This window comes from Chrysemys picta, chromosome 11 (assembly GCF_011386835.1).
Source record: "Chrysemys picta bellii isolate R12L10 chromosome 11, ASM1138683v2, whole genome shotgun sequence".
NCBI classification, from domain to species: Eukaryota; Metazoa; Chordata; order Testudines; family Emydidae; genus Chrysemys; species Chrysemys picta.
In genome coordinates this window covers 70767628-70792953 of record NC_088801.1, presented here as the reverse complement: position 1 = coordinate 70792953, position 25326 = coordinate 70767628, and the positions used below count along the sequence as shown (strand labels likewise).

The window sequence follows — 25326 nt, the reverse complement described above, 5'->3', positions numbered from 1 at the left end:
GTTATTTGCTACTAAAAATTGTCATTTCTCATCTGTTTTTTTGCTCAGTGCAGTTGGCTCCTGGCTTGCCATTACAACACTGAACATTATGTTAGCACTGTGCATTCACCCACCCGGGTGTGCTAGCAGACAAAATGGATTCTCATCCTACTGCTGACCCACTCATGTCCCATGAAAATACCATTTGGCCTAGGAGATGGTGCACTGGGGTGGGACTTTGTATGTGATGGTGGGCAAATCACTTAAATCAAAACTTTCACAAATGGTCACTAATTGTGTGTTCCTCATCTTCTAGCTGTCCAAATTTAAACACCTGATTTTCAGAAGTGTTAAGCACTCACAGTGAGAAATGAAATCAGTGGGAGCTGTGGATGTCAGACCCTCTGGGAGTAAGGTTGTGTGGTATGGAATGCAGGGATTCAGGAGGCCCTCTGTGCTAATGCTGGCTTTGCTATCGGATATGTCTACACTGCTAAAACAACCTCTGTAGCTGGTCAGTGCCAGCCAGCTCTGGCTCTCGCTGCAGGGCTTTCAATGCGGTATAGACTTCCAGGCTCAGGTTGCTGCCCAACTCACTGGGCTGCATGGCAAAACCTGGACAGGGCTAAACCGTGTGCTCTGAACATTTCTCTGGAACTGGTTGCAAATGCAGGGACTAGGGGATTGTTTGGCAAGTTGTGTATGTGTTAAAGGAGTCCATCAGCAGAAGGCATGAGAAGCAGTTGTGAGCAGAGAGACAGAGCTCCTTGGGCATAGACCTGACTGGAAGGGCAGACTTGGAAACAGAGAGTAAGAAGCTGCCTGCTCTTGTTTGTTTCTACTGTGCAGGGAAAACAGTGTACAGTCTTTGTAACTAAACAGGAGTGCACCAAACAATACACCTGACTCATCTCATCTCTCTCCTCATTGAAACAGCCTGGCAAGGCCCTGGATATTGGCTAACCACTTGAGTCAAAGGGTGGGGTAACAGGATTTAACGTCCTCCCTCACAGGGGAGTTGTGAGGATTAATTACGTAATATCTGTACAGTATTTTGAACATGTGAAGGGCTATTTAAAAACACTAAAAAAAAAAATCAGGTCTTAGTGTCTCAAGATGGGCACCCAAAATTAGTGGAGATTTTTGCAGATTTTGGCCTTCATCTCCCTGAATCTCAGTTCTTCTTTTGTCAAAACTCTATCTACCTCTGAGGGGTGTTGCCAGGATGAGTTTGAATTCATTGGGCTCAGACAACTTTTATTCTGGCACTTTACTAATTTGTGAGGGTCTCATTTTGTAACCTCAAAAATATTTTCTTAATATAGTCGTGGGTTTTTGGTTGTAATAATTTTCTTATAAAGCATTTCAATTGATCAAGAATATTTACAAATGCACATGTTAGTTTAAAATACACAATAGCTATACAGTACTCAGGCCCAGCCTAAACTAGGCAATTTTTTTCACCAGTGAAATTACATTGATTTTGGTTACCCTTGTGCAAGCCTGTAATGTAGATGTGCACACCCATAATGCAGATGTGCTGCACCAGCACAAAACTGGGGTTTCATCAGTGCATGTTACTTCAGTATGCACTGATGTAAGCTAAACTTTGTACCAGTAGTGGTTTGTTGGTTTGATTTACCTAAACATACATAGGGCCTCAGTTAAGAAATGTTTATTCATGTATCCTTAGGGCATGATTCCAAAGGGAATTCTTTAAAAATGATTGTGACAACCTGACACAAGTGAGAATCTGCTGCAATGCCTGAAATTGACCAGTCTGTGAGCAGTTGTTTTAGCCTCGTGTGGATGGTGGTGCAGATGCATGCCACACCATTGGGAGATCCCAGCAGCTTTTGAGATTGGCTTAGACAAAAAATACCTTTCTGGAGCTCTGGTGGCTCTGATCGTTGTCTGTCCTTCCATGTAGAACAAACTGTGGATTGAGGAGCATAGCCCCACACCTTTTGGAGAAGTTAGTGCTATTTAAACAATAGGTCCATGTGCTCACTAAGTACAGGAGCTCTGATTGTAACCAGCTCCTGCACAGGGCCACAAAGGATAAGCCAGAGTCGTCTTGTACCACATCCCCGAAGAGGTTAGCCATAACATAGCATGTGCTCTCTCTTAAATTTGGAATGAGGATGAGTGGAGTGACATGCCCATCCTAATGCAGGAATCATTTGCACAAGGAGAAATGCTCTTTCATTGTTTTGTTAAATGTATTCAAACACATCAGCATCCAGTTATAATAGTTCCTGTTTGGCGCCTTGTGGTATGAAGGCTTTGGGTGGTCAGACTATGTGCATTCACTTCTTTTTTCCTTTCATGTCTCAACAGCAGCAACAGGAAATGCTAGCAATGAAACATCAGCAGGAGCTCTTGGAGCACCAGAGAAAGTTGGAGCAACATCGACAGGAACAAGAGCTGGAGAAGCAGCATAGAGAACAGAAACTACAACAGCTAAAAAACAAAGAGAAAGGAAAAGAAAGTAAGTAACAGCAAGATAGTTTATTTCAGTGATGGAGTTTACAGTAGGTGAATAGAAGCCATGGGCACTGGTAACTCTGTTTTACGCTGTGGTTGTACAACGGTAGTTTACAATGCTTATGAAACATCCGTGGTTCTCTGCATACGGAGACTTGTTGCATGAAATTCTCATGTTAACTGTGAGAAGGGATTGAGGATAAAGAAAAGATGAAACTGTATCTGAACTCTCAATTTTGTTTTTTATATACGTAAAATAAAGTATCTTAATTCTGAAAGTATTTCTTTATACCTTACAAAGTATGGTTTGCTCTTGTGTATGTGATAGTACCCAAGGAAAAGTGTGCAACAAGATGCAGTAAAATTATCATCACATAAGAATGGCCATAGTGGGTCAGATCTACGATCCATCTAGCCCAGTATCCTGTCTTCTGACAGAGGGAATGAAGAGAACAGGGAAATTAAGTGATCCATCCCCTGTTGTCCAGTCCCAGCTTCTGGCAGTCAGATGTTTAGGGACATACATAGCATGGGGTTGCATCTCTGTCCAGGTTGGCTAATAGCCATTGATGGACCTATTTTCCATCTGATTCTCTCCTGATTCTTTTTTGAACCCAATTACACTTTTGGCCTTCACGTCTCCTGGTAATGATTTCCACAGGTTAACTGAGTGTTGTGTGAAGTACTTCCTTTTGTTTGTTTTAAATCTGTTACCTATTAATTTCATTGGGTGGCTCCTGCTTCTTGTCTTATGTAAAGGAGAAAATACTCACTTTCTCCACATTTTTCATGATTTTATAGACCTCTATCACATCTCTTCTTAGTTAATGTCTTTTCCAAGCTGAACAGTCCCAGTTTTTTTAATTCTCTCCTCATATGTAAGCTGTTCCATACCACTAATAATTTTTGTTGCCCTTCTCTGTACTTTTTCCAATTCTGATATATCTTTTTTGAGACAGGGGGACCAAAACTGCATAAGGTATTCAAGGTATGGATGTACCATGGCTTTATATAGTGGCATTATGATATTTTCTGTCTTATCTACCCTTTACTAATGGTTCCTACATTCTGTTAGCTTTTTTGACTGCCACTGCAGACTGAGTGGATGGTTTCAGAGAAATATCCACAATGACTCCATGGTCTTTCTTGAGTGGTAACAGCTCATTTAGCCCCATCCTTTTGTAGGTGTAGTTGGGATTGTTTTCAAGTGTGCATTACTTTGTATTTGGCATTAGGACCACACAAATCCCACATCAGACATTTCAGTTGCTCATTCTGTTCCTTATTGCACATGAATTTGAAGCATGTGAGAGGTGTTCAGTAAGCAGCATTGAAGGTTGAACTCCACTAACCCCAGAACATAGATCTCACAAGCAACAGCACCGCAAGCTCCCCTCCCAATGTTTCTCAGTCCTGCCCTGGAAAGACCACCTCTAGTGCTTAAAGCAGGGGCGGGCACATTTTTTAGCCTGAGAGACGCATCGGGTTTCGTAAATTGTATGGAGGGCCTGTTAGGGGAGGGGGTTGTGGCCCAGCCCGCACCTCTTATCTCCCCCACTCCCCCCTCCCCCCCCCCGGACCCCTGCCCCATCCACACACCCCTGTCTCCTGACCACCCCCAGACCCCTGCTGCCCCATCCAACCCCTCCTCTCATTCCTGATGCCCCCCCCCAGGACCCCTGCCCCATCCAACCATCCCTTCTCCCTGTCCCCTGACTGCCCCCGAAACCCCTGCCCCTGACTGCCCCCTGCTGCCCCATCCAACCCCCCCTTCCTGACTGCCCCCGGGACCCCTGCCCCATTCAACCCCCTGTTCCCCCCCGACCACCATCCACCCCCCCCCCCCGTCCCCTGACCACCACCCCGAACTCCCCTGCCCTCTATCCAACCCCCACTGCTCCCTGCCCCCTTACCGCACTGCCTGGAGCACCGGTGGCTGGCGGCGCTACAGCTGCACCGCCCGGCTGGAGCTGGGCCACGCTGTCGCCACCACCAGGCAGCTCAGAGCACCGGGTCAGGCCGGGCTCTGCAGCTGCACTGCCCCAGGAGCTCAAAGCCCCACCGCCTCAGAGCATTGCGCCGATGGCGGAGCGAGCAAGCTGAGGCTATGGGGTGGGAGGGACAGCAGGGGAGGGGCCGGGGACTAATCTCCCGGGCCAAGAGCTCGGGGGCTGGGCAGGGTGGTCCCACGGGCCGGATGTGGCCCGCGGGCCATAGTTTGCCCACTCCTGGCTTAAAGGGTACTTGAGGTACTCCATTCAGTCAGTGGCTTCTCTGAGACAGCCAACAGAGGTGCTGTTTGTAGATGACGTTTTCACAGTGTGAACGTTTGTCCACTAGAAGCTTCACTCACTCACCAACTCATTCCTTATAGGCTACTGACGAGCTTGCAAGTAACTGTCAGGACAGCCTGTTACAGATTTGAACTAGTGACTATGCAAGGGGTCCAATTACCAACCCTCCTGAGGCTGCCATTTCCCACCTCCTTACCTGATTGGAAAAACATTGAACAAAGTAGTATGCTTTCTTGGTGGCTGGAGCTGGACAATAATTTGGAGAGTCTTGCAGTTGCTGTGAAGTGCTGTTTTCTGCATGATGGAATTACAAAGGACATAACAAAAAAGTGAACCCTTATAGAGATACCAATATACTCTTTAAAAAATTAAAAAAAAAAAAAGAGAAAAATAAGTTGCATGTGATAGTTCAGAAAACCCTTTAGGAAAGTTTCCCATTCTCTTCTAAATTCTCTAGGGATTTTCCATCAGGAAAGTGAGACAAGGAAAGGAAGTGAGATGGAAGAGGCAGAGTGAGTAGATAGGGGATACTAATGGGGGACCAGATAAGATATGTGAGATTGACATTAAAGGGCTTTTCCAGAAACAAAATGCCTTTCAGGATCTACCAGGACTGGGAGATTAGGAAAAAAGCAGACAAAACTGATTTCCCCCACCCCAAACCCCCTCATTACAAGGGTAGGCAGTAAATCTAATCCCCATTCAAAGTAAAGGAGGCTGTAGATTTGGTAAATGCCTCAATAAAACACTTTTGTGTAAGGTCAGAGCTATTTTAGATGAGCTGGTGTGACTGAAGCAAGAGAGTCAGAATTTAACAGTAAATAATTGGGTAGTTTGGTGCTGCTGATGAGTGGGTGAAGATGATTTTCCATGTAGGATCAATCCTGTGGCTTAACCACAAGGATGTGTGCAGTTGGCTGCCATGTGAGATGATACTTTCCCTTTTCTTATTTAGTTGTTTTTTAGTATAAATCCTAAATAATGACAATAATCTTTTACCATGTGGAAACTAAATATTTCATCTTCGCTCCCCATTGTTATTAGCTCAGGTCAATTGATGATATATATGCTTTGTTCTGTCCTTCCTGTAAAATGTGTATTGTTTTATTTTTATTTAAAATATTTTTTTTTAAAATCAATAAAACAGACTGGCTACAAAACATTCAAAGGATCTTAAGACTATTTTTAAACGAAATTCAGATAAGTGCAGAAGAAAGACTAGAACCGTGGGATGTTATGTTGTAATCATGGAAACAGTCTTCCTCTTTATTTTTAAATACTTTTATTTAGAAGGCGGTATAGTGTTTGTATAATCAGTGGAGCTAAACATTTTAGAACGCTTAAAATATTTTTCTTACATCCTAACATTTTGCTAAACTTAATTCAGCTACAGTGGTCCTGAGCTAGAAAATAAGGAGGAAATACTAGATAAAAGAAAAGTCTACCCTCTCCCGCCCCTGAATATAAGACCAAATACATTGTGTAGTATTTTGTAAAAGACAACGCAAACCAATTTCACTTAACGTAATAATGGCATCTCCCTACTTTCTCATCTTGGGATCCAAAACTGCTGTATGTGTCTTGAAATATGCTGTCATGATGCATTTGGACCAAAAGTATAACTTCCACAACAACAATACAAAAGGAAAATGTTTAGGAAACAGAGTAGAGCAAGTTAAATTTTCTTGACTTGTAAGTTCTTACCATACAACAAGCAGTAGCATCAGCAGCAGAGAGCTGGACCTTGCCTGTCGTCGTCCTACCTTCCCACCATTATCAATAGGACCTAGAACCAGTTCTAAGCACTGCGCCCAGCCAGATACACCTGGCCCCATAATCTGCTGCTAACCCAGGCCTTCCAGGCATGGAATTTCAAAGTCCATTGCTGCTGCAGAGGCCTTCACAGTCCTCCTCAGCACAAGTTGCCTTTGACACACTGCCTTTTCTTAGCCCTTCTGCTGTCACAGCTTGCAATCCTTCCATCTCTAAACTGTGGCACTGTAGTTGTGAAGTATCAGGGGGTAGCCGTGTTAGTCTGTATCCACAAAAACAAGGAGTCCAGTGGCACCTTAAAGACTAACAGATTTATTTGGGCATAAGCTTTTTTGCGTAAAAAACCTCATGTCTGAATAAGTGAGAAGAGTGAAGAAAGCTTATGCCCAAATAAATCTGTTAGTCTTTAAGGTGCCACCGGACTCCTTGTTGTTACTGTAGTTGTGGCAACCTAGTTAGTCTAAGCTATAATTAAGTGAGCTATAATCATTATATAAATATAATGAGCTGATTTGTCCTGTTAATTCCCTTTTAGCCTGCCCCTCTATCTGCTTGTCTGCCTTATTTGCACCATATCCGTATGATCTCTCCCATGATGCTGACTGCATTCACTCCTGCTTCAGGACCTCTGCACTTTTCCTGTCCTTATTTCCTATCTTTTCAGAGCTCTCGCCTCTCCTCTTCACCATTCTATCTCCACTCCCCCACACCTCTGGTCAGTTTCCCATGTGCAGTTTGTAATAAAACCATATTCCACCTCTGGATTCTCTTTCTGCCTCCGTGCCTATGCCAACCTTGCTCCAACTCAGGCTCTAGTCCAATTTTTACCCTCTGCAGAACCTTTTCTTACCATAACTTCTATTCCCCAGTCTTTATAAACCAGTCTAATTCTTACATCCCCACTCCCTTCTTCCTGTCTCCCATTCCCTCTACAACAGGGGTTCTCAGACTGGGGGTTGCGAGATAATTACATGGGGGAGGGAGGGTCATGAGCTGTCAACCTCCACCCCAAACCCCGCTTGCTTCCAGCATTTATAATGGTGTTAAATATATTAAAAAGAGTGTTTAATTTATTAGGGGGGTTGCACTCAGAGGCTTGCGATGTGAAAGGGGTCATCAGTAAAAAAAAGTTTGAGACCCACTGCTCTACATTACCCTGTCCATCTCAAATGAAAACACCACCACTCATGGTCTCTTATCTTTTTTCCCTTTATTTCCTTGCATTCATTGAAACCTAGTTCCCCCCTTCTCACACTACTACTACATGTACAATGACTGCTCCTCCTCCTTCTACCTAAGAGGCCATGGTGATATTTTGGCTTCTACTCTCCAGCTCCTGCTGTCACCTGGTCTTCCCTTGTTTTGTTGGAGGACCTCTAGGAGGCCTCAGCTGTAGATTGTGAAGCTGTCTCTGCCTTTAATTGAAGGGTTAGAGGCTTTTAGTCTAACCAAGATGGAGTTTCTCCTAAGCATTTCTCAGGCGTTTGAGTCAAATAGCTGGTAACAAAAACAGTTTTAGATGCTGTGTGGAAGGGCAAGTGATGGTTATATAGCATCTTTTAGGAAAAATGTGGGTAAATAAGACCTGAAATTTTAACATAACAGAGATCCATTTAAGTGGAGAGAGAGGAGGGGAAGAGGACTAAAAAATGTTCAGGCCTTTTTATATCATAGAAGAACAAAAAAAGGGGGCACCTTTAATTTAAACTAATCATACAATAGAACCTTGCCAATCCATACATGGCTAATTTTCGCACACAATAAGAACCCTTTCTCCCAGCTTCTTAGTACAGATTAATAACAGAGTTAATGTGTTATATTCCCAAGGCTACTGCTTTTTTACAAAATACACTACACTTCACCGTTTATTGGAACATTCTGAAGTACTGTAGTACAAAGCACCTTTTTGGAAGTATTAGCCTTGCTTTTGTGTTTTTCACTAACCTGCTAATTTGCAAAGTTCTGCCGACACAATGTTCCCACCATCCCCCATATGCACACTAGTAAGATTTTGCTGTAACTAGCTTATACTTTTAGTTTCTTGTAGGCATTCTTGGATCTAGTACAATTACATAACCCCCTATAAAAAGCAACAGAGGGTCCTGTGGCACCTTTAAGACTAACAGAAGTATTGGGAGCATAAGCTTTCATGGGTAAGAACCTCACTTCTTCAGATGCAAGGTTCATAACCCCCTATGATTATTTATTACTATTAGGGTAGCATTCAATGGCCTCAGTAAAGGATTGAGGCCTCATTTTGCTAGGCATTGGACAAACACAGAAAGACAGTCCCTGTCCCAAAAAGTTTACATAGTGATCCCCTAGTGAGGACTTCTGCACCAGTGTGGCATTTCATTGACTTCAGTGGAACCACAGTGGGTTCTGCCCTAGTCACCTCGATACAGCGTTGGGACTAATGAAGATAAGTTCTATGAGTCAGGGACTGTCTTTTTGTTCCGTTTGTATAGCACCTAGCACGATGGTATCCTGAGCCATGGCTGGGGTCCTACGTGCTGTGATAATACCAGGAATAAATATAATAGACAATAAATAAGGGAATGTTGAGGTGATATTAATGGACATGTCCTGTTAGCTATTTGCCTTTTTACTAATTTTAGTTTTAAAACTTGTCTATGTACTATGTTTTAGTTTGCCCCTTATCTTTGATATGCCATTATCTGCTATAAGTAGAGAACAGAAAATGTTTCACTTCACGTGAAAGTGACACTTGGACGTGTTAAATTGAATCAGGGAGGATAATTAATCAGTTTTCACATCTGTGTATTCACCCATTTTCTGAAGTGTGGGATAGAAATCTGAATGGAACTGATGGATGTGCAGACTAATTTTGGATGCTTTCCTAGAGTAACAGAATGGTGGGAGTTCCAGTTCAAACCCTCTGGAGTCAGGCTCCAATTCTGCCAGAGGTAACTGGAAATGGTGGAGGGTGAAGTCAATTGCTAAAGCTGATGAAGCCAGGCTCATTTTTTGTCTCCCCAGAACTGGACAGAAAATGGAAGGCCTTTAGTTTTTGTTTCTCCTTTGATATGTATGTAGTGCCTTTCAGCTCACACAAAAATAATAATAATAATAATAATTTCCAGTGGAGGTTTTGTAAACACTGAGCTACAAATATTTGGCTTGATGCTCCTAAATACTGTCAGTTTTAACCAAAGCCACTGGAACCTAGCCATATTTGATTATTTTGAAGATGTTAGTGATTAAACATGAGAATTGTTTAAAGATGTGTGGTCTTATTAGTCACTCTCTGGTCCTTCTCACCTTCTCCATCATTGTACTATATTACTTCCCACAAACCTTCCTCATTTTAACTACCTTTTTGGATCCCTGCCCAATCTACTTTATCTAGAAGTAACAAGAAATACTGTTTTTCCCCCAAAAATTGAATTTCTAAGATTCATGACTCCCTGTAAAATGTTGAGCAATGCTGCACCTTCAAATAGTGCTGAGCAAATAATTTTGAGGACTTTTTCTTCACGGACGAATGAAAAGTTTTCTTCAACCTATCTGGTGGCATCAAAATGCTAAGTATAATAAGCAAAAGCTGGTGCTCATATTGGCTGACTTTTCTACCCATGACTTGGCAGTATATTTCTGTCCAGTTGACTCTCTTACATTCCAGATGTTATCCCTTTGAAAAATTGGCTTACACTGTGGTTTAGATGAGCCCCCATATAATACTTGCTATGATTACCAAAATGTCTGTGTTACTCCTTCAGAAACGCTCTCTGAGAATCGGTTCTGCCAACTGTAGGATAATTTTAATCCATCATCATAGTAAAATAGACTGGTCTCTATTATGGATAGATAATTATTAGAAATTACACAGTTGACATTTTAACTCTACGCTTTGAAATTTCAGATATTTTTTAAAATGCTAGATTTTCTATTTGAAGAAATGGATTGCAGACTTTTAACTGAATTGGAATATTGTGTAGGTCTTATTGTACACAGATACATTGAACAAAGAGATCCTTATTTGCAAGATTTCTCAAGACAAAGTCTACATATGAGATATTCATCTCATTCCCCTTGTGCTCGCAGATGTGACATTTTAAAAACTTGATTATGCACAAGACCCCTTATCCTAAATACCTTTGATGTAAAAGAAAGCTGGAATACCTAGTACAAGTATTATTCTTGTATTCTACATGTATTTTTATGCAAGTACAAAAATCCTCTTCAGAAACCTTTTTTTAGGAAAATGAGAAATCTCTGATTATGTCTCCCTTTTCAGACATAGATTGCAATTATGTACAAATCCAGATAGTAAAGAAGAGTTCTTCATTGGAGCCTCCTTGTCTTTTTTATTTTGAAATAAGCCTTTACATTGATTGGAGAGCCAATGATTTAGCTCTCAATCTTTTAAAATATTTTTTTTGTTGCTTTGTGAATGAAAGTTTAAAGTTTTAATTCACTGCTGCTTTCATCAAGTGAAGTTGGTTAAATAACCTCTCTTTATTTTTGGATGTTTCAGGTGCAGTGGCAAGCACAGAAGTAAAAATGAAATTACAAGAGTTTGTCTTAAATAAAAAGAAAGCTTTGGCGCACCGGAATCTCAACCATTGCATTTCCAATGATCCCCGCTTCTGGTATGGGTAAGTGGTACTGGGCTTATCATGATTCAGCCGGTGCCACCTTTGTTCACAATTGTTGGAGGGCTGAGGGAAAGGGGCTAATGCATTTAATGGGTGAACAGTATGTTACAAATAAAGGTGTTGCAAAATTAATTAGTTAAATTGTAACATAACTAGATTGAAATTTGTAGTGGGTGTGAAAGGAATGATCTGATAGTCCATTAATTATATTCTTAATTTGCATGTGGATGAAGATCCTTTCCCTATAACAGTTCAATTCAAGCACTGCTATGTGTAATGATATAAGGATGAGGTCTCTAATGTAAGGGTCTATAATGATGTTTCCACTAGCAGAGGACTTTGATGTTCTTTTCTTTAATCTATGATCACTCAAAGATTGTGTAGTTCTACTTACAGATCAATCTCTACTAGGCATCTAAAATTCCTTAATTCAGCATATGATACTAGAAAATCAGGACTCTAGTATAATGGGAAGATTACTGTTGCATTTCACTGGATTGTCACTCAAGTTATTTTAAATGTATTTTAAAATGTTTAAAGTTTACTCCTCACATTACACTCTGACCCTACAGGTATGTATCCAATCAAAAATTAAAGGATTTGGCCCTTAAAATTAACCGATTCAAAATACCAAATGCACCTTATTTACAACCCCAATCAGGCAAAAGCCTGAAGAAACTATGGCCTGAAAGTCAACTGAGTCTGGTGGTGGTGGACCAAATGTGGAAAAGAATTCTGGAGCTGAAGGCCATGTACTGAAAATGCCTAACTGTTGGCCTCTGGGCATTCAAAACAGGCACTGTGAGCGAGGTTGTGCCGGCAGACCTCAACTGCCACGGTGGTACACACACAAGAAAGAGGTTTCTCAAGGAGATACAACCCAGCCTGTATCGAGCAGTGATTGATATTTATTATTTTTATTTTTTATAAGGAAACAGACAATGAAAAATACAAAATGGTAAATGACTTACAGCTTGTATTGGGGGGGGGGGGGGGTGGAGGCATAGCTATTTTCTTCCCAATATCCCATTCTTTGTATATGAAAGTATTTTCAGGACACTACTACTGAGAGAAGATGAAAATAAATGTGCTTTATTGTGGGGGTGTGGGCTGCTTGGATACACTCTTAAATAATATTTCCCATATGCTAGTGACCTGAACATTGTGCTCCCAACAGTTACTCAGCACCGCTTCTCTGAAAGGAGGAGGGGAAACCACTGCCGTGTGCTTTCCAGCCATCTGACCAGAGTTCACAGTAGAATGTAAAGAATAAATCACACAAGTACCTTTCAGTCACCAGAGGCTGCTGGCATATCTGAAAGAATTAACTTGAACATCTGAATATTAGCCATTGCTGGGAGAAAATCCTTGATGGAGAAATTTAGAGGGGAAAAGAGGGATTAGTGATACCATAAATGTCAGGAAAAGGTTTCTTAAGCAATGGCCTAATCACCAGTTTTTCAAAAGATGCTTGCATTCTACCTTCATTTCAGGAGGGATGTCAGTGAGTGAAACTAGTTAAAACTCTGAGATAGCTTTGTCCCTCCAGACACAGATGTATTTGGCTATTCCAGTCTGTTCATTCGTATCCAAAATGAAGATAATAAACTCCCCATAGTGAGCAATATTAGACCTTGTTTCCGGGTGATGATAGCCAAACTTCAGTGTTCCCGCACCTGGAACATTTCCGCTGACTGAGACTTCCTAGACAATACTGCGAAGGAGGAGAAAATGCTAAAGATACCATTATCATTCATCCTCCCAGTTTGCAACAGAATGGAATTCACCTAGCTCAAAGCTTTTTCACCCTGAGGTAGTAATAACTCAGCAAGAAACATCACCTGATCCTATTTACTGGTTGCACACCAGTCTCTCAGAATAAATTTGTGTGCGCGCGTATACAGGGGAATGTCAGGAGTCAGGGCTGAAGGGGAAGCCTATGTGTGTGTGGAGGGGGACAAGTATGGGTGCAGGTGAGTGTAAACATCAGGAGTTGGAAAAAACTGCCCAATATGCTCTGGCTGCTTTTTGCTGCTCCAGAGTGGCATACAGCAGCTAGAGTGTACTGCTTAATCTGGCCTCAGAATGTGATATTTCTAAGGATTTTAATATATGTAATACCAATCTTAGTTTTAATAAATACACTTTTATCACAAAATTATATTCTTTTCTGTGTCTCTTAATGATCGGAAATTTTAAAAACCCAGACATTTCCCAATAAAAACTACATTAAACTTGAGTTAAAGTTGAGTTCATATCAGAAATGTATCAGTAAAAACATTACAGGGATGTTGTAAGTATACCAGAAACAATTGTTATAAACTCAAGAATCTGACCGTTTAACCCTTAACTTAAAAGAAATCCAAACATATTGAAGAATGGAAATGCACAATTAAGGCACTTAAAAAAAATCTTAACTCTACTCCATAGTGACATGATGGGGTGAGGGGAGAAAAAAATCGAATGTGTCTTTAAAAATTAGTTATGAGCTAATCATGATTGTATGGTTATTGCATGGTATCGATATGGGCTTATCTGTATGCTAAAGTCATGTGTGGGTGATTTATGTGGAGATTGCTAAATGAATAATCAGGGAAACTTTTTTTAATGAATCTGAATTTGAAACTGGAGGCAGTAATGGCCTGGTGTGCGCGTGTCTTCAGTCCTGACCGGAAATATGCCTACCTATATACATTTGTCTGTGCCCACGCTATTACTTTCTCCTTTTCTCTCACAGAATTGATTTTTCCAGTGTTCTCTTCAATTACATGAATCACTGAGACATTTTGGAATTATGCTAAGAACACTTGAGCACCGTGAACACCAATATTCTCAGTTTCCTATTGGCTTAAAATGCCTTTATTTTATTATGGAAAAGTTGCATTAGGGCAGTTACAGAATCAAGAATAAAAAGTGAACATTTTAATTCCAAGAGCTTAGCTCACTTTGATCCTGTGACCTGAGGAAAGTTTGATGTATAACTTTGATATCCATCCCTCCCATCCCATCTGTTACAAAAGTAAATTCTGTTATAAAATGTCTGAGAGGGAAGTCACTCCCTTTGTGTCTGTATATGTGTATATACGTGTGTGTGTGTGTGTATATATATTTGCAATTTCAGAAATTTAAAACATCACAATGTATTTAACCAGACTATCTATGTTCTGTACTTCAGAATGATTTGAAGAATTCAATTAATTATATATATAAAATCAGCACCCTTAATTGATTTAAAGATAAGCGTCTTAAATCTAGTCTAAAGTGTTACATCAAAGGGCCATGGTATTGCAGCATGTTAGTTAACAAGTGGTTTTGTCCTTTGATACAGCAAATGCTGACAACTCATTGAATTCTTCAAATCATTCTGAAGTACAGAACACAGATAGTCTGGTTAAATACATTGTGATGTTTTAAATTTCTGAAATTGCAAATAGTCTCTTTGATCCTCTTTGCCAGTCCAGATGTTGCCATCAGATACAGTACACACAACCATTGTGGTGATGTCTTCCCATTACCTATGTATTTAGGGGCCTTGCCAACTCACAGAGTTCAGTTGCTGCTGTCTGCAACAAGTGGAGAGATCATACTTTATCCTGCTGACACAGGGTACTAAAGAGGGGGGTAGGGGAAGGGCTGGAGGCCCCTGAAATCCTTCTAGGATTGAGATCCCAAATTTTGTGGCTATCCCCATTTGTATCCTCCACAGAGTTACCAACAGTCTTCAGACTACCAGTTACTCCATCCAGCAGGCTGCCAGCTCAAGGGACTTGGCCTGTCTGAGTCCCACAGGCCCCCAGGGTGGCACCCCTGAGGTTGACACTGGGACACCCACACCAGACTACTCAGGCCATTGCCAGGTATCCTGCCCCTCGTGGGATCATGAAGAGGAAATGGGGGGCAAGGAGACGTCAGCCTGAGAGATCTCAACACCTAGGGCATCTGGGCAAGACAAGGCTGATGCCCCCTCCCATTGGGATCAGAATCTGTTTAATTTAGGACAGTTAAAGACAGTGAGTTATAACATGTCAGATTGTAAATATATAGTATATGATTCAGTACATTCACAAGAGCAAGTAGGGGGGAGGGATAGCTCAGTGGTTTGAGCATTGGCTTGCTAAACCCAGGATTGTGAGTTCAATCCTTGAGGGGGCCATTTAAGTATCTGGGGCAAAATCAGTACTTGGTCCTCCTGCTAGTGAAGGCAGGGGGCTGGACTCAAAGACCTTTTTTGGGGGGGAGGGATAGCTCAGTGGTTTGAGCATTGGCCTGCTAAACCCAGGGTTGTGAGTTCAATCCTTGAGAGGGCCATTTAGGGATCTGGGACAAAAATCTGTCTGGGTATTGGTCCTGCTTTGAGTAGGGGGTTGGACTAGATGACCTCCTGAGGTCCCTTCCAACCCTGGTATTCTATGATTCTACGAGGGAAATAGTTTCCTTTGCTCTAGTTTCAAACTCCACCTCGGATATGAAAAACAAACTGGCTCCTCTTGCTTTTTTGCAATGTGTAATAAAAGTTGAATTCTGCTCCTAGTTGCATGCATACCACCACTTGTTTTCAGATTGTCATGAGTGAACCCTGTGGAACCCTGTTGCCTTCAAAGGGATTTCAAATATGTTAGAATTTTGTTGATGCACATGAAGAAATTGACTCCAGCTCTCCCTGTCAGCTTTGTTGCTCTGCAGGGCTAATGGGAATAAAAAGCTGTCACTATTTGTTATTTTGGTCACTAAAGTAAATGGATATGATTCTGAATACACACAGGCAAAACATCTGCTGATTGAGAAGGGGCCAATTTTATACAGTGGCTTTTCAGAGTACAGCTGTCCACTAAAGCAGGGTTAGGCAACCTATGGCACGCATGCCGAAGGCGGCATACGAGCTGATTTTCAGTGGCACTCACACTGCCCGGGTCCTGGCCACTGGTCCGGGGGGCTCTGCATTTTAATTTAATTTTAAATGAAGCATCTTAAACATTTTAAAAACCTTACTTTACATACAACAATAGTTTAGTTATATATTATAGACTTATAGAAAGAGACCTTCTAAAAACGTTAACATGTATTACTGGCACACGAAACCTTAAATTAGTGACTAAATGAAGACTCGGCACTCCACTTCTGAAAGGTTGCCAACCCCTGTAAAGGATCTATTAAATGAAGGAGAGAAGCTATCAGTTCTTCAAAGATGTAACTCTCAATAATATTACTTATTCAAGAGGTTCTTATGGAATACATATTTAGACTGAATTTACATGCAACAAATGCTTTCGTTCCATTTTGTAAACTGTTTTACATTCATATTTCACATTCATTCTTAACTATTTAAAAGTCCTTTCCATACTATAATTGTCAGCTTGTGGTAATGAAGCGTAACATAGCTACTTTCAAAATTTATCATGATATTGTTGTCCACTGTATAAAACTAATTTGACCGTCATAATTCTGTAGGGCTGTAAACATGCTATAATGTTGGTTCAACTGGTTTCATTGTAACAGGGACAGGGCACTGTAGGGTTAGTGGCAGAACTGTTAAGTTTTCTGAGGGAGTTCTCAATTACCTATCTTGTTGGAATTGAGTTGTGAGAGTGGCTGCTTCCCAAAAAAGGAAGAAAACATGGAAGTTTACTATGAATGCATCTGTGTGTAAGTTAATAAGTGAGTCTCTGGGTAGATGTACTTAATGGCATTGATTGAGATTAATCAGATGTACACAGGTGCATACATTCTGTATATGCATGAGATTCCATCACAGATACATGAACTGAATATACAGTCAAACATAAGTGCCATAAAGCTACTGTGCAAACCTGTGGGAAGGATCACAACAGTTCAAATAATGCGTGTATGTATTTGGAGACATGCATGATCAGAAATGCTCATGAATTTACTTCACTGTGCAATTTTAGATGTTTCAAGGTGTGATCAGTTACCAGACTTCTGAAATTCTTTTAAAAGTGTGGATGTATATATTCCGTAGTGCCATACAACTGGCATAGGGCTGTCACATCTTAGATCCCAGTCCTATGAACAGTTATGGTATATCAATGTTTGGAGTATTCAGGACTTCCTTTGTTCTGTGATTGAGAAATCGAAAGCACATCTAAACTCATTTTTGGAGTTAGTGTACATTCTCTAACAAAGTGGTGAAAACAGTTTAACCTGACATAGAATATCAGGGTTGGAAGGGACCTCAGGAGGTCATGTAGTCCAACCCCCTGCTCAAAGCAAGACCAATCCCCAACTAAATCCTCAGATGGCACCCTCAAGGATTGAACTGACAACTCTGGGTTTAGCAGGCCCATACTCAAACCACTGAGCTATCCCTCCCCCATGTGTATGTATGACTGTTTATTTTAAGCCACAGTAAGATAAACTGTTTCTTGTATGGACAAGAGCAAAGAGTGGTTTTCTACATAGTGTTCCCTGGTGGCTTGAGGCTTCTTGGTAGTAAACTTCACTTTGGGGCATCTGGACTTCTTGTTTGTGAAATATATTTCTGTGCAAATTGTTTGACAACTGCATTGCTTAACCTATGAATTGCTAAAAGGATTATTTTGTTAAATTCTCCAGACTATTAATACTGAAAATCTGGAGATTTCCAAAATTGTATCCTGGTCAGGCTGCAAAATCCACCTATAAATTTCACACAAATCAATTGGCAAACATGATACACATCAGATTCATCCAGTATACATGCAGAAGGCTTTTAATTAATTGAATATCTTTAGTGAATTTGGCATAATTTATATCCAGCAGCCTTCTAAAACAAAAAACGAAACCAACAAAATAAAACAACAAAAAACAAAACTGTAAATTACCAGTTTTCATGATTGATTCTGAAAGATATTGGAGCAATTTGGCTCCAACCTTGCAAATATACTTAAGTACTTTTCTCAATCGGGGCCAAAGTATATGCTTAAAGCAATCTCGAGGACACCACCTATCCAGCACTGCTGCTGTTAGTAAAGTCTACAGATGGTGGCTAATGTTTTTCTTCTAATTTTACTGTCATATTTATTCTCCAGTTTGGGTTCCAGTTCAACAACAAAACATCAGTGGGAGAAGTGATCAGAGTGCTTAAGCATGTTCTTAACTTTAAGAATCTGAGTAGTCCCACGAAGTAAGACCCCAATTCAGCACAGTACTTAAGCAAATGCTTAAAGTTGCATACCTGATTAAAAATCTTGCTGAACTTAGGCTTTATTTTCTGGGACTATTCCCGTGCTTAACGTTTTGCATGTGCTTAGTTGCCTTGCAATATCAGTGCCTGAGTTCTTAAATTTTCTCTTCAGTGTAGTTTCAGATGAGTGTCTAGGAAAAAGGAAACTGGAACGAAGCAAAAAGACATTAGAATATAAATAAGAAAAAGGACCGAGATTCTTCTTCAACTAGTGTCCATGTGGGTGCCTCACTTCAGGTATGCATGCACCCTGTGCCTTTGATCAGAAATTTTTGATAGCAGTGCCCGTTTGGCCCACGGATGCGCCCTACACATCCTTGTGCCCAATACCGAGGCTATATAGGGCTGCAAGTGTGAACCACCCTCAGTTCCTTCTCAACTGCCATCGGCCAGTTTAGTGTATGCCTGTTCTCTCTCTAGAGTTAGAATAGCGGATAGTGTTAATTCTTCAGTGGTTTGTAGGATACTTAATACTTTATAGTTATTGGAACTGTTCCCATTTTCTTTTTTCCCCAAAAATATTTTTGTTGTTGTTTTTCCCCTAATGAGGGGGGGCAATTTTTTTTCTTGTATCTGGGATGCTGACTTTAAAGGATGCCTCTCCTGTAGAGAAGCAGTGCCCATCAGCGATGGGCATTCTCACTGTATTTGTTGCTCGGAAGACTCGCATATCCCCAACAAGTGCACGATTTCCACTTCTTTTAAGGGAAGATCCTGTAAAAACAGGGAAATTAAGTATAGACTACTAATGATGAGCATGCCTTAAAACCAGCTTTGGACCTAGGTACAGAGAATCTTCCTGTTACAGGGACTCTATACCTCTGTAAGTGCTCTGTCTATGTAAAGGTCACTGTCACCAAGAGCTTCCACGATGAAGACTGTGGAAACCCCAGCCTCCCAACCTTCTCCATGAGCGAGGTACCTATAACCACTACTGCGGTACTGAGGGCTTCCCACTCAGACTAAGGAAGGAGATTAGAGGAGCACAATGGAGACTTCCTCCTCAGAGGGTTCGGTCACCAGAGACCTCAGGCCCCAAAAGGATTGCTAATGAGACTTTGAGCACTTCAGATACAGTGAAGCACTTCAAGACTTCAGTGAAGTCCTGAATTTCGGTGGTAAAGGGCATGGTACTGAAGACTGCTATCAACAGAGCCCATGATAGTAAGAGTCTGGCCTCAGAGGAATCTGCGGTACCCTCTGTGCCATAATCCATGTCTCAGACGACAACATCGAGAACAACTTTGGTGCCCATACCAAAATCTGTTGTGCTCCCGATAGCACATGGTACCCTAAAAGATCTCCTGTTACCGAATGAGCCAGAGTGTCCCCTCTTTGCAACATCTGGACATCTATCAGTATTGAGATCTGCTGGGTCACTGACCACACATGTTGTAGTGAGACCTACCACTTCCCCAACTTCTACTATTCAGGAAGTAGGGTTGTCACCTCCTGTACGGAAGAGTGTTCATACTCAGAACTTTTGGCTCAAAGTGCTCCAGTTTACTCAAGGAGATGATATTCTCCTCTGCAGATGCCAGGAAGGCAGGATACATGACCTCTGCCTGTTGATACTTGAGACAACCACCGATGGCTACCTTCCCCCATGCCATCTAGTCCGCCTCATTGGCCTTATTGGGACCCATGGGCAATGTACCACCAGCAGTTTTGAGGGGCCCTGATTCAGTTTCATAAGTAACATAAAAGAGCTCTTTCTCCAGCACGGTCCACCTCTCTCCTCCACTCTGAATCAGCAGAGGAGACCTGTGAGCAGCAAGAGGTGAGGGCGGAAAAGGTCACTCCCTCACAAATATCTCTTCATCATCATCCGATGAGGCAGTAATACCACCACCACCATCATTAGCTGATGATTTTTGTCAGTTCCAGGACCTGTTGAAGTGGGTGGTGGACATTCTTCAGATTCTCCTGGAAGAGGTCCAGGATTCACATCACAAGCTCGTGGACATATTGTATACTTCTACTTCAGCATGAGTGGCACTGCTGATTAAGTACTTTTTAGAGTCAGCCAAGACCATCTGGCAAACTCCAGAAATGGCACCCCTACAGGCAAATGTGCCAATAAAACATACTACATCCTGGTGATGAAATCCAAGGTTTTTTTTCATACCAGGCACCAAATTCTCTGGTTGTAGATGCAGTTAATAAAAGGGGGAGACAGCATGCTCAAATATCTACTCCAAATAACAAGGACCAGAAGCGTCTGGACCTTCTTGGTCATAAAAGCTACTCTTTGACAATGTTACAGTTCAGGATAGCAAATCGCCAGGCCTTGAGTCTGAAATATGGCTACCTGAACTATGAGAAGTTTAATGCTTTTATTGACCATTTACAATAGGAATTCAGGTCAGTTTAGCTCCAAAGTAAAGGTGGGTCCGCTCTTGGTGAAGATGTCTTTTAGGCTTCACTTGATGCAGACAACACTGCAGTCTGGTCTGTTCCCACCACAGCAGTGATGAGACAAGCTTTCTGGCTTCAGTTATCTAGTTTCCTATGGGAAGTACAATTGGCTGTTGAGGACATTTAAGGTCTTTGCAGGCTCCACAGATGACTCACATCATACCCAAAAGGACTCAGAGTACACTTAGATCTTTGGAAGGAAATTTAGCAGGTCTCAGTTGGCTCAAAGATCTTGTCCTGCTCAGTTTTTCCACCTTCCGTAGACCATCTGAACCCTACTAGCTAAGATTGTTCTAAAAAGAAACCAATGACTACCTCAGCTGCTTCATCCCAGCTATCAGCATCTTCCAAACACCAGTTCTGATAGTTTTGTGCAGTCTAAATCACCTGATAGTGAGGGTTCTTAGCTGTACCATTCCACCCATTTTCCTCAATTTGAACACTGCCTCTCTATATTCACATGCCTGGGAGACTATAACATTAGACAGGTGAGTATGGGAGGCCATTAAATCTGGTTATATGATTGTTTGCCTCCATCCTGCCATCCTATCCCATTTCCCCATCTCTCTTCAGGGATGCCTCTCACGATCAAAAGCAAGGACATGTCCACTGCTTCTGGGCCATGTAGCATCTTGCATTTTTGGTAACACAGAACACCGGATTACATTTTTGATGTCTTCAGGGCTGGCTCAACACAAACAGTCTGAACAAACAGGTGTCTATAACCAGTCGGGTGCTGCAGTCACTCACCTGGTGGAAGGATCCTTTCAAGGTTTGTGCAGGAATCCCAATAATCCAGAATCCCCGTATGGTCATGATAATATCAGACACTTCCCTCTTGGGAGGATGAGCACACATGAGTCCTCACACAGCCCAAGACAAATGATCAAAGCAAAAGTAAGACTTGCATGTCAATCTGCTGGAGTTAAGGGCTGTCAGAAATGCTTGCCTCCACTTTCTTCCCCTAATCAAAAACAAGTCATTCAAGATCAGCACAGACAACATAGGTTGTGTATATATCAGTAGTCAGGATGGAGCGCATTCCCCCTTACTCTGCAAAGTGAGAAAGCTTTGGAATTGGCGCATAGCTAGTCAGATGGCCATTTCAGTTTTTTATGTCCCACATAGACAAAACACTATGGCATACTACCTCAGCAGACTGTTTTCCTTAAATTACAAATGCGAATTGGACTCTTGAGTCTTTAACAAAATATTCCTAGCTGGGGGGTTTCCAGAGGTTGACTTTTTCATCACTGTAGCCAACACAAACTGCAGAATATTCTGTTCCAGAGGAGAACTCAATCCAGAACCTCTAGGAGACACCTTTCCCATTACATGGACAAGGAATCTTTCTTTTCTTTTTTTTTTTTTTTTTTTTTTTGTATGCATATCTACCAACTCCATTGCTTTTAAAGGTTCTCAGCAAGATCAAGTCAGACCAAGTCGGGGTCACTTCGATTGTACCAGCCTGGCCAAGACAAGTTTGATTTCCTTACCTCATCAGGCTCTCCTCTCGTCCTCTGTGGAGGCTCCTGATCAATTATTGACTGTTGAATCAGAATGCAGGTAGAAAACATCTCCTCAGTTTGAACATTCTGCAACTCCAAGCATGGTTCCTCAAGGGTTCTTGGGACTAGAAGTATCCTGTTCATCAGAAGTAAAGCATTTGCTGTTAAATAGCAGCAAGGACTCTACAAGACACACTTACCTTCAGAAATGGAGAAGGTATCATCTTTGGTGTAACTGCCGTCATTTTTCACCTATTCAGTTGTCTTTCCACAATCTTGGATTACCTGTTGGAATTGAAGACATCAGGTCTATACGAGTTCCATCAAGGTTCACTTAGCATCTATTCACCTTCCAGTTTTCTTTCCTAAGCCACATCAGACTACACAGGAAGCCATCTTCCATATACTAGTTGTTAAAAGGACATTAGCCCTTTACTTGGACAGACCCAGAGCGTTCAGGAAGTTCCCTAGTCTTTGCTTCTATTGCAGATAGGTCTAGGGGATCCACTGTCTTCATGCAGAGACTAAGTAGATCTCTGGATGTATTATTACCTGGTATGGCTTGGCTGATGCTCAGTCTCCCCTATGAGTGACTGCACGTTCTACTAGATTACAGTCAAGATCTGTAGCCCTGCTCAAGAATGTTACAGTTGCTGAAAGCTGCAACGTAGACCATAGTGCATGCAGTTTGGTAACATAATTGGATGCTGCAGTTTGGTAACATGGTTCTCTCCTTAGTGCTGGACTCTGTTCTGAACCTCCCATCTTCTTAAAGCGGTTACTACTCAGAAGTCACCTGAAATGGAGCACCTACAGGGACACTACTCAAAGAAGGAGAGGTTACTCACCTTGTGCAGTAACTGGAGTTCTTCCAGCTGTGTCCCCCTATAGGTGTTCCACTAGCTGCCCTCCTTCCCCTCTGATTCGGAGTTTTTCTGTGGGAAGAAACTCAGAGTGGTTCACCCATGCAGCCCTATATAGCCTCATTGCAGGGCATGAGGATGTGTAGGGCACTGCTACCAAAAATCTTTGAGCAAAGGCAGAGGTGCACACCTGAAGTTGAGCACCTACAGGGGGACACATCTCAAAGAACTCTAGTTACTTCACAAGTTGAGTAACCTTCTTTTTCTCTTACCACATTGTCCAGGGTTAACTCTCATTGTCAGGAATGGGCATTCTCTGCTTTGAATGTCAGTACAGGATCCTTTAATATAAACAGAAAAGATTAATCTATACTATCTCCTCTTACACTTAACTTTTGTAAAGTTTCCACTTTCTCTTTCTACTCCTTCCTATATAGGAAAACTCAGCACAGTTCTCTTGACCAGAGTTCTCCCCCACAAAGTGGAATATCAGGCACCTACAATCACCCTGTCCTGGGGATGTACGATTCCAAAGATGACTTTCCACTCCGAAAAACAGGTAAATTCAATATTAATGTTCTGTCTGGCACCCTAAATATCTTTACTGTGGCAGTCTGTCCTTTTGTAAAAGGAGTAAATGTTAACTAAATCATGGGTGATGTTTTTAACATGTAATCCTTTTTTTTTTTAAACACCTCTACCTCTATAGCACTGTAGAATGAATGAAAAGTGTTAGAATTTGAGTAATGTTTAGTTTGGCCAGGCAGAAATTTATTAAGAATTATAAAAACTTCACATGGAAGCCTAATTTACATGAAATTTGTGAGTTTGTCATCCTCACAAGTGCAAAATTAAAACAGATTTGTCTTCTTCTATCAAGAAGTGTTTCATTGAACGAGAAAAATGCATATTTCTTAATACTATTTTAAGGGCTGTTTTGTTGTGTGTATGATATTATGCAAAAAATAATCATCTCTGTCAGGCAAAGCATGAGGATTTACAGTAAAGTTATTGGCTCAGACCTGTGTATGGTTGTTTCTCAGCTGTGCTCTTCCCTGTGTTTTGATTGAGGGGGCAGTTATTTCTCAGCTATATATTATGCAAATATCTGTTTTGATTGGCTACTTTCATCAACTCCACATCGTATGCCTATAGCCAACATGTAATGTTGGCTTCTAACCTCAATAGCATAAAATTCTCTGAATAAATACACCCTGATGGGCTCCCCTCGATTTCACTAACAGCCATGCTGGGAAGGACTGAGCACACAGTGCTGTGTCTTTAAAGTACCTTTTAAATAGGGAACTTTAAAATTACCTATTTAATTTTAAACTTCCCTATTTAAAAGCTCTCTTTTTGATTTTTTGAGGGGAGAGGAAATGGGGGGAAAGCTCATGCTTCAGGATTTCAGCAGGCTACCTGCAGAGTCAGGAAGGGATTTTTCTTCCTTTATGCCATATATCTTCTTCCAGTGAAGTGTCAGAGTTGGCCACAGCTGGAGATGGGGCATTGGACAGGGAGGGCCAGGGCTCTCAGGCGGGCATTCTCTCTCTGAGGTGCTTGACTGGCTGGTTATTGTTCACATGCTAAAGGTCTTAACTGATCTCCTGGTGTGGTATCAGGAAGGAATTCTCCCCGACGTCAAATTGGCAGTGATCTTGAGGGTGTTTTGCCTTCCTCTGCAGCATATGGGCTCAGATCACTTGCCAAAATTAACTGGGTATGTTTCACTTAATCATCTCAAGCACTGTTGCACCTTGATCCCTCCTGTTCTCTGCCTGTGGTGCATAATAGTCTAGTTTCCTGTGGGCTGTAAAACTTTGGTCTCAGTTCGGTGGTGATGGCCTGTGATACAGTGGTGGTCAGACTAAATGATCTGGTGGCCCCTTCTGGCTGTAAACGCCGACTCTAAAAGGTGCGTTGAACAAAGGAGTTGTGTACAGAACTCACTTCAACTTCTTTTGAAAACTGCCAGCCTACATGGCTATTTCTCTAACTGTATACCATGCAAATCCTTGCACTCTGATTGGCTAACAGCCACCAGCCAAAAATGTGCAGTGATTTCCATAATCCTGTTCTGATTGTTTTACAGTAACCATGTTGCAAATATGTTAATCTCTGTGCTCTGATTAGCTGCCATACTTCAATTGCTGTTCACCTGCAATGGACTGCCCTAGGATGACCAGATAGCAAGTGTGAAAAATT

At 41.6% G+C, this 25326-nt stretch overlaps 1 protein-coding gene across 12 annotated transcripts in view; it reads left to right on the top strand.

Annotated features, from left to right (window-relative positions):
- HDAC4 (histone deacetylase 4) overlaps positions 1-25326 on the top strand; it is a 438771-nt gene that overhangs the window by 259716 nt on the left and 153729 nt on the right. For 11 of the 12 annotated variants that reach the window (XM_005299905.3, XM_005299903.3, XM_008163408.3 and 8 more), the window contains 3 exons: positions 2320-2470; positions 11032-11152; positions 23559-23680. In XM_005299905.3, the coding sequence (XP_005299962.1) occupies positions 2320-2470; positions 11032-11152; positions 23559-23680 (394 nt within the window). The remainder of the gene's footprint in view (positions 1-2319; positions 2471-11031; positions 11153-23558; positions 23681-25326) is intronic. The other variant, XM_008163407.3, reaches the window with a different exon arrangement.